We start from the raw sequence: 17,297 nt of genomic DNA, 5'->3' as shown, positions 1-17,297 counted from the left end.
AGTGAAAATCCCTCTAAGAGATATTTCAAGTGCAATTAACATTTCTTTTCTCAGTAGCCATTCTCTCATTTGAAAATGGTGTGGGGAAATAGAGCCTTGCTTCCCTTTCAACCCACAGGACTCCAGTCTCATTGGAAGCTGCAGGGAGAACCAATGCCATTTGTTAAAAAAAGCTTTTTTTCTTTAGCCAGGGTGGAATCGGAGCTCCCCAAGTAACAAAGTGGTTGGACTACAGAGCACAGTCTCTTTCTCACAGATGGTTAAAGAGTACCCATTCCCAATGACATAATGAACTACTTCAGCTGCTGTCTGTCCTGTGACTGGCAAGCAGGTCAAATGTCCTTCGAACGCTGACCTTTTGTGAGATCAAACCGAGGACTCTCTGATCCAAACATCATCCTGAGCTGTTGGTTACACATCTCCTTTGTTACTCCACTTGCTGGTTTACACTTACTATGCTTATGTTATAAATTATACTAAAATTACATTACTTGATTTATTAGCTTTCTAATATTTTTATTGCTTCCAGAAGGTATTCAAGTTCCTGTCTAGTTCCTAATGCTATGGTCAGAGCATCTTCTGAGTAGCGTAGACTGTGGTCACCCCCACGCACCTCTGGAGTACTGGTTGCAACACCGTGACCTCCAGTAGGCTGATACTCCTGTAATAAAGCTCCCCATGCTCTGAACAGTGCTGTATATCAGATGTGCTCCCACCAGATTACACTGCCATCTACTGTGATAATCGGATGTCTAAGAGACAGGTAGAAATAACTGAATTTTCACAGGTTTTGCCCACCATCTGAGAACCAATAAAAACCTGAATGGCAGTGTTTCAAACTGGTATTAGACTGTGCCACATGCAAGACTACTCTTTGCCTCAAACTCTTTGAAGCATTACAGATATGCCAAAACATGCCTCCTAATCCACGCTTTCATGGTTTTTAGCTCTCCAGACATTGTTTCAGCAGACTGTAGATTTCTTTGCTTTGAGTTTGTTTTCTACTGCTATCTTACCTAGTTGCTCCCATACAGGAATGGGAGACATTACTGTAATTTTATATCTGGACCAACTCCCAAGATGAAGGAAGGAAGCTTAAAGTGATGATGGAAAAAAAAAAATCAACACAAAACCCAACCTCTGCATAATTCTAGGAATGCCAGAAGGAATGAAACATAGGTTCCACTGAATAAAGGGAGTTGTCTTATGGTGTCTAATAAACCCTTGACTCTATTTCAAGCTTTTCCCACGGCTGGGAATTTCCCAATGCAGATTCTCCTATTTTCAATACAGGCACGATTCATGGTGCAGACTCTCAGCCTTCCCTTTTCACAGAACTTGCCAGAATTTCATATTATGAAAACCTCTGCTTCTGTCACACGTCTGTTAAAATGGAAAAGCAATTCACAGAACAGAATGAAAGTTTCTATTTAAAGGAGTGCTAAGTTTGTGCATTAAGAATGCCTCAGGCTCCAACTGCCTCTGTGCTGCTCCCAGCCACGCTCCCAGCCTTGTTCCTACCTCTAGTACTCCCATTTAGGTTGAGGCAGGTGGTGCCGAGCACTCTAACATTCAAAGGCGGCCAGAACAATTAGAAAAACACTGAAATTGGGTAAAGTTAATACCTTATAACACTGGAGTTTTACAGAATCAAGACAAAGGTCAGAAAAAAAAAATCCTTACCTGTAACTATGCCATAATTTGGAGGTTCAATGACAGCTCCGTAGAACTGAATGATGTTTTTGTGACTGAGCATGCTGAGTATTTCTGCCTGTTGAAAATAAACAAACAAACAGAAGAGTTCAACAACTAAAAATGGGGCATGGGCTATAATAGGTCATTTTATACCCAAGCGGGTATACACACATATATATAAACACACAGGTATCTAGGAAAGACAGTCCAAAAATGCTTGGCATTTGAAAACCTCATGATGGAGTTTGGCAGATGAATGCTTAGTATGCTTGGGGAAAAAAAATAAAATTTTCAGACTATTCTTCCACGGCCAAGGCACAGATGTAGAAGCTAAGTCCTTGGAAAAACTGAAGGCCTTGGAAAACTTTGTTCAAAGAAAGATCTGGGATTTTTGGCAGAGTTGCAGCAGTCCTATCCAGAATTTGTGTTTATGCACAAAGTACTACGGGTTCAGCGAGTCCAGCGCTTCAGGCTGTTAGAGCATACCATGCACACACAGCTCCATCCAATGTTTACTGGAAACATGGAGTTTCCAGGCATGCGCTGTACAGTCTGATTGAATACTCCCAGCAAGCACGCTTGAGATTGCCAGATAGCCAGCAGTGCAACTGAAACTGCTCCTCAGAGCAGGCTGCAGATGTTTGGAAATTCTGGATAAATATACAAAACCTTCAGATTCCACTTGAACAATGCTTCTAAGGTTAGAGAAAGAGACTGCAAGAGAGTAAGAACGTATCCACAGAAATTAAGACATAAAGGCCTTGTGGGTTTTGAGAGAAAAGAAGGCCAGATGTCTCCTTCAAGGTCTCTCAACAGTTTTGCCTCCGTAGTATATTAAAATAAATACTCAAGAGATTTTAGACACAAGTTTTTACATAAATGTATGTATTATTCAAATACAGATATATACTATTATTTTCTCTATAGTAATGCAGTACTTTGAGATTATGTTAATTCTATACCAGTCAAGAGCTTCTAACAAGCACAAAATCACAATTAATTCCTCTGAACTTACCAGAAGTATCTGATCTGACAGATCCCTTCTCAAATCCATTGACTGGCTATAGTAGTGTTGCTGTTTACCTGCAGGTGAGCCTTCCCACATTGGCTTAGATAGCTGCCAATTAAATTACTCTGTGGCCTTGTAGAGTCACTGAAAACATGAAGACTATAGCTACTTTGATGCAGAAAACCATGGTACACCAGCTAGTGCTACTGTAATAAATGTATAGACATAGCAAACCAGTATTTTTTTGGCCTATGTTTTATAGCTTGTACCATGGTACATGTGCATGATTACAGATAAAGGCATCAGATGGTTCAATTTTTCACTGTTGTTGTTTAAAGACTTTTCTGAGTAACTTCAACACCGTTGTGAATTAAGACCTTTATCTCTAGCTAACGCACCGACATTTATACATATTCAATTAAATCTTTAACTATAGCTTTGAATTTAACTTGGGTTGCAACCAGTTCATCATGCTGCTTAGCCTGCTCAGCAAGGGAAACAGTGTTACTGTGAAGTGAGTCATATTTTTTTGCAATACCGGAAAAGTAATTTTTAAAATGTATGCTCTTTTCAGAAAATCATACTGCAGACTGACTCACCTACAAGTCCACAAAATAATTTCACTGGCAGCTATCTAAGCAAATATGGAAAGACTCACCTGCAGGTTAACAGCGTCACTCCTCCAGCCAGTCAATGGATACAAGAAGGGATCTGTCAGATCAGCAAGGGATCTGTTGGCAGAAGGAGCTCTGCCCTCCAGCTGCAGCCCCACCAGCCTCCCAGGGCAGGGGACTCCAGCCAGCAGCACTGCCTGTTCCACAAGCTGTATCTCCAACCTCCTTCAGTAGCCTGGAGGATGCAGATGATAGCCTAGTCATTCAAAACTCCATCTCCATGGGCTAGCAAATGCATGACCCCTATACTTCAAAAACTTTTGCATGATGTTTTTATCTTCTTTAGGAAATATTACATTGGGAAATGTCCTCTAATTCCTATCAGCGTTACTAACGGATAACCAGGAGATCTAATACTCCTTGACTGCCTAACTGAATATTGTTAGAAATGAGACAGAAACACAGGCCACAAACAACATTACACAAACTATCTAGACCATATTTTCCTGAACATCTTGGTCAAGAAAAGAGGAATAAAACTACCTTATTGTACAGTACTTAAAAATCCATGTCTTCAAAGCACTGTGCACACCACCTGCTGGTGTTTACAATACATATACCTCAATAGGTCATTAGAATTAAATCGACTGGTCTTGCATTTAACTTTCCCATGACATAATGTATTTAGATTCTGGCTACAGAAGTAGTACTAGATGAATATTCCTAGAGAATGATTAAAAATGCCACATAATGGGGCCATAGCTCCCTATTCCATCGCAGCAACGTGCAGAACGCAGTGACTGTCCTCTGACTTGAACAAGATGCTGCTGGATCCAGTAAAAGCCCACCAGAGTCACTGGACAACAGGAGGGGCTGCACTTCAGCCACACCACCAGCAAATCCCAGGCCTACCAATCGCCCAGTGCTACCATGAAATGGACAACAAGCAAGACAGGAGCACTTGGCTAAGAGGATGAGTCCTTCACTGCTGCAGGCATACTGACACACAGTGCTTCTATTATTTGGAGATTCAAAAACAATTATTTTGTAAGATTATCCTATTTACAGTATATTACACACTAAGATCATCTTCCAGGAGCATGAAGATATGCTGTGTCGACCATGGCTAATACCATAATCTTCACATTGATGTTCACATTCTAAACCTTGGATTTAACAGACACCAAAGCAAGCTTCCACCTAGGAACAAGGAAAGGCACCTACTAATTTCCCACAGATATCCCAAATTAAGAACTGGAGGGGGGGAGGATTGCCAAGACCTTCTAAGGCCCATTACTTCTGAAAGAAATCCTTTCCAAACACTTTTAATCACTCTGCTGTTGTTAGCACTAGCAATTCTAGACTATTCCTTTCATGTTTTGTTCTTTTCAGTTGCTGTAGGTCAGCTATGAACTCTATTAGCCAATTTAAAGACACTTATTCCTTACAGTGAGAACCAGATGCAAGTCAATCCACGCCTTTGAAGCTTTTGTACTTTTTTTGACAAGAAGGTGCCATATTTCAATGAAAGACTGACTTTCAGATTAGATTCAGCAAATTAGAAAGCAGTGGTTAAAGACCGATATTTCAAAGGTCTCTTAGGCACTTATAAGAATATTTAGAATCACCTTTAAGTATCAAACTCATACTCAAATCCAAAATTCCTGAATGCTTGGAAGAAAATCCTGCCATGCATCTGTCTGCCTAAAGGCCACTGAAGCGGCCAGCCCTCACTGGTTTAGGCATGACACACTCACTTCCCTCGGTAAAGCTGCTATCTTACCCAACTTGAATGAACATCGATTTCCTTCCTAAAGCCGTGGTGATTATAAGTAACAAGTCTTCAGTTATTTGATTGCATTACTTTTTTTTGTGTAAAAGACAGATTCATATTTGTTTTGTTTTAAATGATGGATCGAAGCAGAACTAGAAGGAGCTCAGCCGAAGGAAAGGCTCAACTCAAACACATAAATACAAACGCCTTGGATATAACATACAGACAGTCAGACACGCAAGGTGACTGCAATGGAATCAAATATTACGCTTAGTCCCATGATAAGCTTAGTCACAGCCCAGTACTGATCATCAAACAACGCTAAAACCATTCACCCTGTACTTACACCACAGGTATAGGTGAAATTACGTCCCTCTCTTGAGTCCTGCTGAAGGGAATTACAGACTAGATGCCATTTCCTGAAGGCAGAGGGATTCAGAAATCTAAACAAACCTAATCCACTGTTTATGTAATTCAACCACTATCATGAAATCCAAGGTCAGAGCAAATTACACTAAAAACATTTTCATTTAATTCCCACTGGCTCCTGTAGTGCTACTGTAAATCAAACCCAATTCTCAAGACAATTACACTATAAGACTTAGGAACTCAGGTAATCCCTCAGTGTACAAACTAATTGTGTCCTATGAACCATGGTCTAGATCACAGTGCTTAACGACTAATTTATTTTTATGCTGGTTAAATCTCTGCTTATTGACATATTACATCACCTATGACTGACATCACCCTACAGCTGCCTCCAGACCTGCTAGTTCTGCTCTTAACCTTCTAGTACAAACCACTACGCATGAATACTCATATCCTCAGTATTTTCAGCAGGCAAGAACAGGGTCCTCCTTTAGGTCTTGTTTGTGGTCAGCAACTGCTGAACAGAAACTATCAATGTAAGATTTTGAGTGTGGCCAGCAGCAGATGAGGGGACAAAGCAAGCTACCTGGGCAGCACGGTCTCGTTACGGGCAGCACAAGCCTGAGCTCACTGGGATGACACAAGTCCTACCTTGCTTCTGCTCTGCCCAGTGCCAGAGCAGCAAGAGCAGCAAACACAGCTTAGCTCGGACGAGATCTTCAAGGTCGGCGCCGACCACAGATGTGGGCAGCGGCCACCTGATGCTGAGCTGGCATTAGTGGAGAACGCAGACAAGGCCCTATCGTCAGGTCTTTAATTGCCGCCGCAAAGGCAGTAAGGATGTGGACGGAGGCACTTTGCGTACAGCTGGGCTGTCGCCTGCCAGCTACTCGTACCAGCCCCAGCTGCTCTTGTTAGAGCTCCCTATCCCAAGGCAGCTAAAGTTAGCAAAAACCAGTCGACTCAGCGTATTTTAGTCACTCTGGTCCTCCTTGGAAATATATTAGAAAATTGTTGCACTCACACTTGTAGTCAAGAGAAGCAATCAATGGTTTGGGCTAGCAGCCTATTCCAGCAGCACAGCTGGATCTGCAAAAGAACATCTGTCCACAGAGTTTTTTCAGTATCAAAAAAGGCTTTTTTGCTTGGGTCTGGGCAAACTGGGCCCACTGCAACTTAATCACCATTTCTTCCAGATCCCTTTGGAGCTGCTGGCCGGAGAGGGCAAAGTACAGCATCCTCCCACCCTGGTCCGAGCAGGCTGGTTGACTATTAACACAGGAAATTGCTGCAGCCCCGTGCGAGACCATCCCGTCAGCCACAGCCAACCAACTCTCCTGTCAATAAACCAGTTAATGGCACAGCAAGAGGCACCTTCGCTACACGCAGAACTACAGGGTTAGACACAGTTAGCTGCTTAAGGAATCTGATTAATACAACTTCCTTAACTGCCTTCTAATATTTGGTTATTTACTTTTCCAAATAAATATTTGCTGTGTTTATTAAGGAGATATTTAGACACACTTAAAGCAGCTTTGAAAAGATATTTTTTCCTAAGTCCTGCAGCATTTTAAAGGCTTTGACCTTTGTCGTGTGCTTGGGAGAGTTGCATCTTAGCCACTCTCAGGGGGTTTTACAGTCCAATAAAAGGGCAGCTGGAAGAGGCCAGCTGATGTTTTACTAAAATTGTTCCATTTACTGACAACCACATACAAAAAAAGATATGAAATGCTAACACAAATCAATCCCAAACCTTTATTTCCAGATTCCTGCTCAAAAATACATTCAGTCTTTGTCCATTTCCAGTATCTCAAAAATGCTCTCCTGTAAATTCACTGATGTCTAGTATAGGATGTTGTCTATTATAATACACTAGTTTCTCTGCGTGAATAAGCCCAAAACATCATTTTACAGACTCAATACTAAGACAATCAGCATCTAAAGCTACAGTTCAGCTACAAAACACTAATCAAATATGCATCTTAGAATCTTAGAGGCTTATGACTTTTTTTTTAATGTAATGCTGATAATTCATTAAGCCAAAAAAAAATTGCATACTTTTTCACAAGAGATTTCTGTTTTATATGTTTGAACATACATATTATACAGCCTCATGATGATTCTTTTTAAATCACGTTAAGGTTTTGATAGAAGCCAGAAATTACCCACAGCAGATAATTTTTATTACTTCATTGTTTCTGTCCGTTTGAAAGTTAAGCTGTCCTAACAAAGTTAAGTATACAATTCTTAAAGAGCAGGATATAGAAACAGTTAATGCAATTTAGCTCTTTCTGGATTATTATCATGCCATAGTCTTAGACAACTAATGTTCCATCATTGCTCACAAATGTTCCTTTCAATATGCAAAAAATAAAGGGATACATAAAGAATTTTAGAAATATGAAACTACTAAGAAGAATTTTACAGCAGGGATGTTATGCAATTACTACAGTTTTTAACATTAAAAAGGAAATCAAGCAGATACAAAACAAAAATTTAGGACTTTCCCTAATGTTTTGTCTGTTCTCATAAATTTTTGTAAGAAAAAAAATATATGAAGGTTTTGTGCTTTAGGGTCTCCAAGAAGAAAGCTACTAATAAGCAAAGCGCACTGATTATACAGTTAAGAGTATGTTTGTTAAACCTATTAAACTGTTTTTGATATTAACAAAGAAAGAGAAAAACCATGCGAACATGGCAAAGCTGAAGAATCCTCAGTGAGATTTTTAACTGCAACTAAGTGGAGTTACCACATGCTTTGATGAGTGCTGTGGGCACCCTCCCAACACAAATGCATTACCAACCCTTCCAAAAGGCAGTCACAGTTCTTAAAACTATAGTTGCATACCACTTAAAGCTGTGTGAGTTTGGGGTTCTTTTTTAGAATTCATTCAGAGGATAACTTATCCAAAATAAACCTATTTTCTATAGCCCATTAACAAGTTAAAACTCTGTCAGCGTTTGTTATGTTTTAGAAGACAGCCATATTCCGTGCTATAGGGATACAGTTTCACAAACCACACAGAAAAGAAGGGTTAAATTACATTCTCAGAGAGGTGCCTCCAGCACTTCTGTAAACAACAGAACTTAATTCTCGGGAGTATATCTACAATGACATACAAAACATTTATTTAAAAGCATTTTGATTGAGCAAATGTTTCAAAGCATCAAATTTGCATCCAAAATTATGTCCTACAGCGTTATAAATCCCAGAGATTAAAAGTGGAAATATAAAGGATAATGATAAATTCCCATTGCTATATAATCATCTTATCATTATTTTAAATCCATTATTTTATATCACCACACAATTCTCATTTTTGGAAATACTGTGGTAAAAACACAGAAATACCTTGTAGTGACTTTTATATTGCAATCTTGAGAAAAAAAAAATCACATTACCAAAATACCTCAATTCTGAGGTATTAAACTGTCATAATGTACTGCGCTGAAGGAATAGGGACATAAATTTATTATGTGCTGCTACATGTTCACCCCATCATATGTAATGTATTTTAAAATATTTCATTTGCACCATTAGCGAATGCATATGAGCATTTTTGAAGGCAAGGAACACCGTAGGACATGATAGTAGTAAAATATATATATTGACCATTTGAAAAGAAAACTGAGTTTTATAATCTCCTATAACTTTTTACAGCAACCTTTGTGCATAACTTGGCAGTTTTAAGGATAATTTGAAGGCTATGGGATTAGGTGTGCTATCCAGTGAATTCTGAACATCCTTGTCAAAACACTGCAAAGGTTTGCTCAGCTCATGGAAAGTAGGTTGGTCCCTCCAAAAATCACAGGGAGATCTGTCCTTGCGATGGGGCAGTGGACCTCCTGCCTTATGCAGAAAGGAGTCAGACCAAGATCCCGCTGCTGAGGTACATCAGCCCAGCACGACACCCACATGGAGCCCACCCAGCGGTAACCGAGCAATTGCAGGATCATGGTGTCGGTCTTCCTCACGATGGGGGCTAAAAACTTGCTATCAGTGAGAGAAGAGGCTGGTGACAGGAGCTGCCACATTCAGGATGAAACTAAGCAAGGGCACTTTCTGCAGAAAATTGTTATAGAAGGTTTAGTAAGCTTGAAAATGACCTTTTGAGTTACAGCTACACTGCCATTTACCAAAACCAACAACAAAAAAGCACAAATATCACAGACAAGTAACTCATTTTCACACAGATTTCAGTTAGAAATCCACAACATCCAAACATATCCCACAAGAGCGTTACATTTTGCAGCATACACCTTGAGATTTTACCAGCATTTAATATTAAGGTACCTGATAAAGGGAGATCTGCCAAGAACATGAAGAGTAGTTTGGATTTCACTAGTGTTATTCACAGGTAGTAAAACCCTTCAAAACATGCATAAACTATGTATTTGTAATGGTGTGAGAGTTTAGAAATGAGCAATGTCCTGCAATATTATAAGTATTTCAATCAGGCAGATTTAGAGTAAGAAGCTGCCTCCAGCTGCAAAGCAATACCAGCAACTGAACAGAAACAACAGACGAGGGGACTAAACAACGGGTTTGAAATACCTGAGCTCCCATAGAGCAGTTTTCAGCAATCATCATTTATTTTCTCAATGTTGGGAAATTTTCCCATTTACCCGCAATCATTTTGAACACAAAACTGCTTTGACTATAGAGTACAGCAACAAAACCCATGGCATCTCTAAAATACGAGGGAATAACAAAATGTGAAACTTTCTGTCTCCCTGCTCACTCCACAGGGAGGAGGTATCATCGCTAATATGCAACACCTGAATCTTTCCAAACCCAACAAATGGAAAAATATCCAAGGAAATTCCTTCTGAGATCAAAGTCACTATAGGTCTCATGAGTGCCTTGGTGGAAAGATGTTCTGATACGACAGTAATGGGCAAACCCAATCCCCTCTGAAGGAGTCTCTTCTAGTGTTTAGGAGCAACAGAAGAGGAAAATAATGACAAAGAAATGGTATCTGGAGAAAGGGCATGTCCATACATATCCAGCTAGAGCAGTGATTCTTCTGAGGTCTGCAGAGTATTAATAAGGAATCTGGATAAGATAACTTAGAAGAACAAGTCTAATCTCTTTATACAGTGGCTTCTGCTGAACAATTAGCACAGACTCCAACAGAGACAGCAGCTGTGCTCATGGATCCTGATCCTCCCCTCTAAAGCAGCTTTGACCTTTCCACTAAAGTATTTTCTCAAACTTGATCATGAAAACTGTAATTTAACGAAAGAAAAAAAATATCATGTTCTTGATGAGAACTCACTTTAAACCTGTCTTAGAATAGATAAACCCAACCCACTGCAGCTAATGATAGACAGCACTTGATCCCTCTTTCTGGAATTATAACAATCACTGGGATTCCAATAAATGTTCCTCAACCAGACAGACTGAGCCTCCCCTCATGAAAACAGCACATCACAAGATGCGCTACCTCCCTGTTATAGGTTAACAGCAACTGCTGGGGAACCATATGGGGGTTTGCTTTCCACATGAGCTACCAGAGCTGTGTAGAAGGCTCTCCTCTGTTATCACTCAAAAATTACCTGCTCCTGCAGAAAAGCAAAGAATCGCTCCCTACCCAGAGATCACCTACTTTAAAAAGACACAAAACATTCAGCACAGAAATTCTGGCTGTGACTAGCTGCTGTAAGAGAAAGGAGATAAAGTAGTTGCCAACTACAGATGTTTTTCTGCTGAAGTGTCTGAGAATCCTCCATGGACAAGAAACATTTTTCATGCTACATTTACTTATGCCGTAACACAAGCTCACAAAATATGGGGGTTTTCAAGAAAATGAGTTGTCACCATATCTGAACCTCTGACTGCTGTGCATTATCTGAATGACACACATCATGGTTTTATGTGCAACTGTACAAATAATCCACCATGAATCGCGGTGAAGACTTCTGCTTCCAGTGAATCTTCTTATTTATTATCAGAAATAAGTATCTTCTGCTTCCATGGTGAATCTGCTTCCAGTTTTGGCTTTACCATCAATTAGCAACTGATTACCTTCCTTCATGAATCCAGAGCAGCGAACTGTCTCTGAGACTTACCAAGTCTTCTTTCTCTTTACCATGACTTAAGCAGTAAGCATCCTTCCCCAGGTTACAGCCACATCTCCGTTTAACCTTACTGAGATTGATAAGAACATAAGCAAAAACAGCCTCTGGGAACACAGGACTCCCAACACCACCAAAATCTGACTTGTACCTTCTCCAACTAAGTATGACTGCCCTTCAGCCAGGACCGTGCCACCAAACAACAGCCAGAACAGCATACTTCACAGCAGCTCTCTGGCTGTGTCCGCACTACCACCTAGACCATTCTGGATCAGACTCTCCATTCCCAACAAAACTGAAGTTTCCAGACTTAAATTCCTTACCTGCTTTTCAGAAATGTTACTCTTCTTTGCGTAGGATTGAAAACTGTATTTTACTTAGAAACTTGGCTCGAATGCTACCCCTACTGGGTAGCAATGGTCAAAAAATGAAACTAGACAAAACTCCTGAAATTTCAAGCTTTTACCTTCATGCAAAGTAGATCCACTGTTTATTTCTTCTTGGGATTCGTAGCTCAATCTTTTTTCCAGTAAGACTAAAACTTTTCGAATAAAACAATGCCAAAGATAAAAACCTTACAGGAAAACTAGCAATATTTAAAATTTGGGTTTAGTGTCATAAACCCACAGTTATTAGTATTACTGTACTCTATATTTCTAACATATAACTTTGGATTTTCCTCTACTCCCCTTTGATTAATTTCTTGTACACCTAAGTCCTTACCTAGACTTCTTTATAGCTATCAGCTTACATAGATATGTCAATAACAACTATTTTATTTCTAATCCTTCTCATAAGAAAACTGTTTTCAGAAAAGAAAACCCTTTTTTTAAACTATGTTAACATCATAACTATATAAGATATAAATTGTTTAAAAAGGCAATAGCCTGAATACCAGTACGTCTAAACTCTGTAGAAAGTGAAAATCTAGAACAACCTACGTAGAAGAGTGGTAGAGACTAATTACAGAGTGACCTGGTATCCTGTGAGTTTCATGAACAGCAGACTTAGAAGATGCAGAGAATTCACAGAGTCTTTGTACCACCACAGAATACCAAATTAAGCTTAAAGTCTGACTTTCTCATTGCTCTTCTTCAAGCAAACAGCAATATCCCGAGCCAGTTCCTTCCCCAAAGTTACGACAGAACGACCAGAGGCACCGTAACCTCTACGCGTGTCTCTGCCGCAACCTCAGCTCTGCAGTTTGAACCCACCACAAAGAGCAAAACTGAACAATAAGCCAAACTGAGAACATGAAGCCGGAGACTTGGTCCAACTCCCTTGGGATGGTTTGGTGGAACAAAGCACATGCAAGGCAGGAGCATTTCCTCTAAGGAGAGTTGGAAATGTGGAAAAACCACAGCATCAGCTGTGCCATTAATTCTCATTCTCTAACATGTACAAAATGTTTCTGAGAACTGCTCTAACACACACATGAACAGACCAAAATTTCTAAAAGAATACAGATGTAGAAAAAAGTAGTAAATAGAAGACAGTTGAGTGCAAAAATAACAGTACTGCAATAATACTCCACAATGTAACCACAGTATATTTTAGGGTAAATATGTAAAGGGAAAGAACATCTTGCAACCACATTCAGCTTTGGCATTTCTCCATTTGAGAGTTTCTACTTTCACACCAGTAATCTGGACCTTCAGAATTCATTTGAATTTTCTCTTTCATCATTTTATTAGAAAAATTCCAGACACATCAAAAATCAGTATGAGAGGAATACCACATATATACCCCAACGGGGGATTAAGAACGTTTAAAACGCCAGTTAGAAAATGGATATAGTCTGTTTTGTGATTACAAAATTGCACTACTTGCACTACTTCCTCCATCACCCTCCACTCTGCTTCCCGAGGACCTGCAATAAGCGGAACAGCAAAGAGGAAGCAGGAACGCTGCATCATATGAGCCCACAGGACTTCAGGACCGGGGTCACATTGTGCAGCGTACCAGGGAAACCTCTTTCCCACGGCCTGTACCTGAAAAGCCGGAGAGAAGGCAACATGCAAACGACAATTCCAGTCTGAAACTGAGACTGAGCACAGCAAGAAGAATTGGCATTTCTCTTCCTGTTCTAGCAATGCCCATAGCCCTCGCATGATTACTAACTGTTTGGTTTCTGCTCCAAGCACGACAAGTATTAAATTGGTGAAGTTTGCTACAATGAATTCACAATGAGCTCACAAGCTGGATCCAGGGCCCAGCAGCTCCGTGCTGTTTTGATGGCACAGAGCACAATGAAAACTGCAACGTCTCCTTTGGTGTGAAAGAGTAACAGCATCACCACATACAGTTTCCAATGCCAGAGGTATGCAAAAACTCATCTGAGGACTATTCTAATTTACATATAGGGAGATATTAACTCCCATCAAGGATCAGAGACGAGCAAATGTAATTTTCCATGCCACCTTCAGGTCAAGCAAGGTTGGGATGACTTTAAGCATTCTTCATCCAGGCAAAACTGTCCTCTAGCAGCACTGATCACAAAGCTTCACTGCCTGAGACACATCTCTCTGGAGGGCACAGCCAGATCTCTTTTCCACCCTGTCGGAGTGCTGTACAGCTACATGACATTTCCTCTCCCTTCCCTCCTGTGCTGCTGCTGTGCACTTTACTTGCCACACCACTGACTGAGGGTGTTCACTTCTAGGAGACAACTCCCTGACTCCAGGGAAAGTCCTTCTGCCTGGAAAAAAAAGAAATGGAGCTTCGGAAGGCTAACTCTTATAAGAAAGATGCGGTATTAGCAGGAAAAAAGAACCCAGAGAAACACTTCTTCTTCTCTTCAAGTAGAGTTAGCGATACCTTGTTATTAGTATTCAGCATTAACTCCCAAGAGGGGTTGCCTGATCCTATATACCCAGAAGGCAGTCTTATGCCTTTTTTCCTTCTTAAGTTTGAATTGTTGGAGTTTGGAGGGCTTCAAGACTTCTCCTCAAGGCCAATTTAATCGACTATCTCTGTTTTTATCAAATCTGGATATAATTACTGTAGTTGGCTCTGAGTGGAGAACAATAGACAACTTGGAGATCACTCTTGTGCAGAGCAAGTGTGATGGTCTTGCATATGATAGCAAATCTTGTAAATATTATTTATTAATATTTCAACCATATTGTATCATCAGTGAAAGCACCTTGGTTTTAGCTTCAGAAATGGTTTGGAAAGGAAAAGTAATTTTTAATTTTAGCTCGTAAAGACTATCTTTAGCACTTTTGGGACAGACATGATGTCTGACAGACACATCAGTGATGAATGCTCATAACTCTTGCTAAAAATCTAACTACATTTTTAGCTAATAAACTGTTTAAGAAATAAAGACAGTTCCTACAGATCAAAAATAAAATTACACTCTGCCAAAATTTGGAGAAAACTGGGCATTTCATTGGGTCAATGATGCACCTAACTTTAGGTGCCTACATTTGAAAATGATATTGCTTCAAGTTCTCCATTGCTTGCTCCCATTACTCCCAAACACCAAAAAAAGCAAAACTTTTTTTTTGGAAAAGGAAACCTTGAGGAACAGAGATCTTAAGCCTTTAGAAGTGACCTGTATCTTTTCCTATGTCCTCATTGTTTAGTTTAGATTAACACACATTTATTATTCAGAGTTGCTGAATGCCACCTTTGCTTCGGTCTTCACTGCCAAAGCTGCCCCTCATGAATCCCAGATCCTGGAGACAAGGGGGAAGGTCTGGAGAGAGGAAGACTTTCCCTCTCTTGGGGAGGACTGGGTTAGAGACCACTTGGCGAAACGAGACATCCATAAGTCCATAGGCCCTGATGGGATGCACCCATGAGTGCTGAGAGAACTGGCAGGTGTTATTGCTGAGCCACTCTCCATCATTTTTGAGAGGTCTTGGAGAACTGGAGAAGTGCCTGAGGACTGGAGGAAGGCAAATATCACACCAGTCTACAAAAAGGGCAAGAAGGAGGACCCAGGGAACTACAAGCCAATTAGCCTCACCTCTGTCCCTGGGAAAATAATGGAGAGACTCATTCTGGATGTCATCTCCAAACACAGTGAAGATCAAAAAGTTATTGGAAGTGGTCAACACAGATTTACCAAGGGTAAATCATACTTGACCAATCTGATAGCCTTCTCTGACATTATAACTGGATGGCTGGATGAGGGGAGAGCAGCAGATGTCACCTACCTTGACTTCAGCAAGGCTTTTGACACTGTCTCCCATAACATCCTCATGAGAAAATTAAGGAAGTGTGGGCTAGATGAGAGGGCAGTGAGGTGGATTGAGAGCTGGCTGTGTGACAGAACTCAGAGGGTTGTAATTAATGGAGCAGGGTCAAGTTGGCAGCCTGTAACCAGCAGTGTCCCCCAAGGGTCAATACTCGGCCCAGTCCTGTTCAACATATTCATCAATGACCTGGACGAGGGGACAGAGTGTATCCTCAGCAAGTTTGCTGATGATACCAAACTGGGAGGGCTGGCCGACGCTCCAGAAGGCTGTGTTGCCATCCAGCGTGACCTGGACAGGCTGGAGAGCTGGGCAGAGAAGAACAACAGAGAAGAGGTTCAACAAGGGCAAGTGCAGGGTCCTGCACCTGGGGAGGAAGAACCCCAGGCACCAATATAGGTTAGGGGTGGATCTTCTGGAAAGCACTACTGAGGAGAAGGATCTGGGAGTCCTGGTAGATAGCAAACTTTCCATGAGCCAGCAATGCGCCCTTGTTGCCAAGAGGGCCAATGGAATCCTGGGCTGCATAGGGACGAGTGTGGCCAGTAGGTCAAGGGAGGTCATTCTCCCCCTCTACTCTGCACTGGTGAGGCCATGACTGGCATACTGTGTCTAGTTCTGGGCTCCCCAGTTCAAGAGAGACAGGGAACTACTGGAGAGAGTCCAACATAGGGCAACTAAGATGATTAAGGGATTAGAGCACCTCCCTTACGAGGAAAGGTTCAAAGAGCTGGGGCTCTTTAGCCTGGAGAAGAGAAGGCTGAGGGGAGACCTTATCTATGTTTACAAGCACCTAAAGGGTGGGTTGAAGGATGATAGAGCTGGACTCTTTTCAGCGGTTCCCAGTGATAGGACGAGGGGCAACGGGCACAAGCTGGAACATAGGAAGTTCCATTCAAATACGAGGAGAAACTTCTTTACGGTGAGGGTGACAGAGCACTGGAACAGGCTGCCCAGGGAGGTCGTGGAGTCCCCTGCTCTGGAGATTTCAAGACCCACCTGGATGCAGTCCTGAGTAATGTGCTATAGGCAAACCTGCTGTAGCAGGGAAGTTGGACTAGGTGATCTCTGGAGGTCCCTTCCAACTCTGACAATTCCATGATTCCATGATTATTGTGTATGTACAAAAAGAAAGCACAAGGTGTAACAGCCTTCTGAAACTGTTGCCTTTTTTTTTGTCCAAAGCCTCTACTGAATTCAGAATTTTGATGGGTTGAAGTATACGGTAGCACTAGAATAATACTGAAATTGTAGAATTCAGACCCCAATAGCTTCTTTAAAATGAGAGGAAGTAAAATTCCTCATTCTTTTAAAAGCCATGTATAGCGATGGATTTTCACAGCGATGAACAGCCTAATCGGGGTGAAGAATCCTTAACTGAAAGCTCACAAAGGGACCCCTCTATACCTTCTGCATTTTTTCATTTCCACTTTTCTCTTGAAAGGGGTGTCTCACCAGAGAACCTGAAGAGTGAAAGATTTTAAAGTATAGGACTGAAATCCATCAAACCCAGGATTGTGGTCCAAACCCAACCAGCTGTCAAACCTAGAGAT

General features: G+C 41.0%; 1 protein-coding gene across 2 annotated transcripts in view; it reads right to left on the bottom strand.

Moving 5' to 3' along the window:
- The window catches only part of MAP3K20 (mitogen-activated protein kinase kinase kinase 20), a 94,530-nt gene that overhangs the window by 59,804 nt on the left and 17,429 nt on the right, over positions 1-17,297 (bottom strand). For both annotated transcript variants that reach the window (XM_074145813.1, XM_074145814.1), the window contains exon 3: positions 1,684-1,771. In XM_074145813.1, coding sequence (XP_074001914.1) covers positions 1,684-1,771 — 88 coding nt within the window. The remainder of the gene's footprint in view (positions 1-1,683; positions 1,772-17,297) is intronic.

The sequence above is a fragment of the Numenius arquata genome, chromosome 3 (genome assembly GCF_964106895.1).
Source record: "Numenius arquata chromosome 3, bNumArq3.hap1.1, whole genome shotgun sequence".
NCBI lineage: Eukaryota > Metazoa > Chordata > Aves > Charadriiformes > Scolopacidae > Numenius > Numenius arquata.
This window is presented reverse-complemented; position numbering and strand designations above follow the sequence as displayed.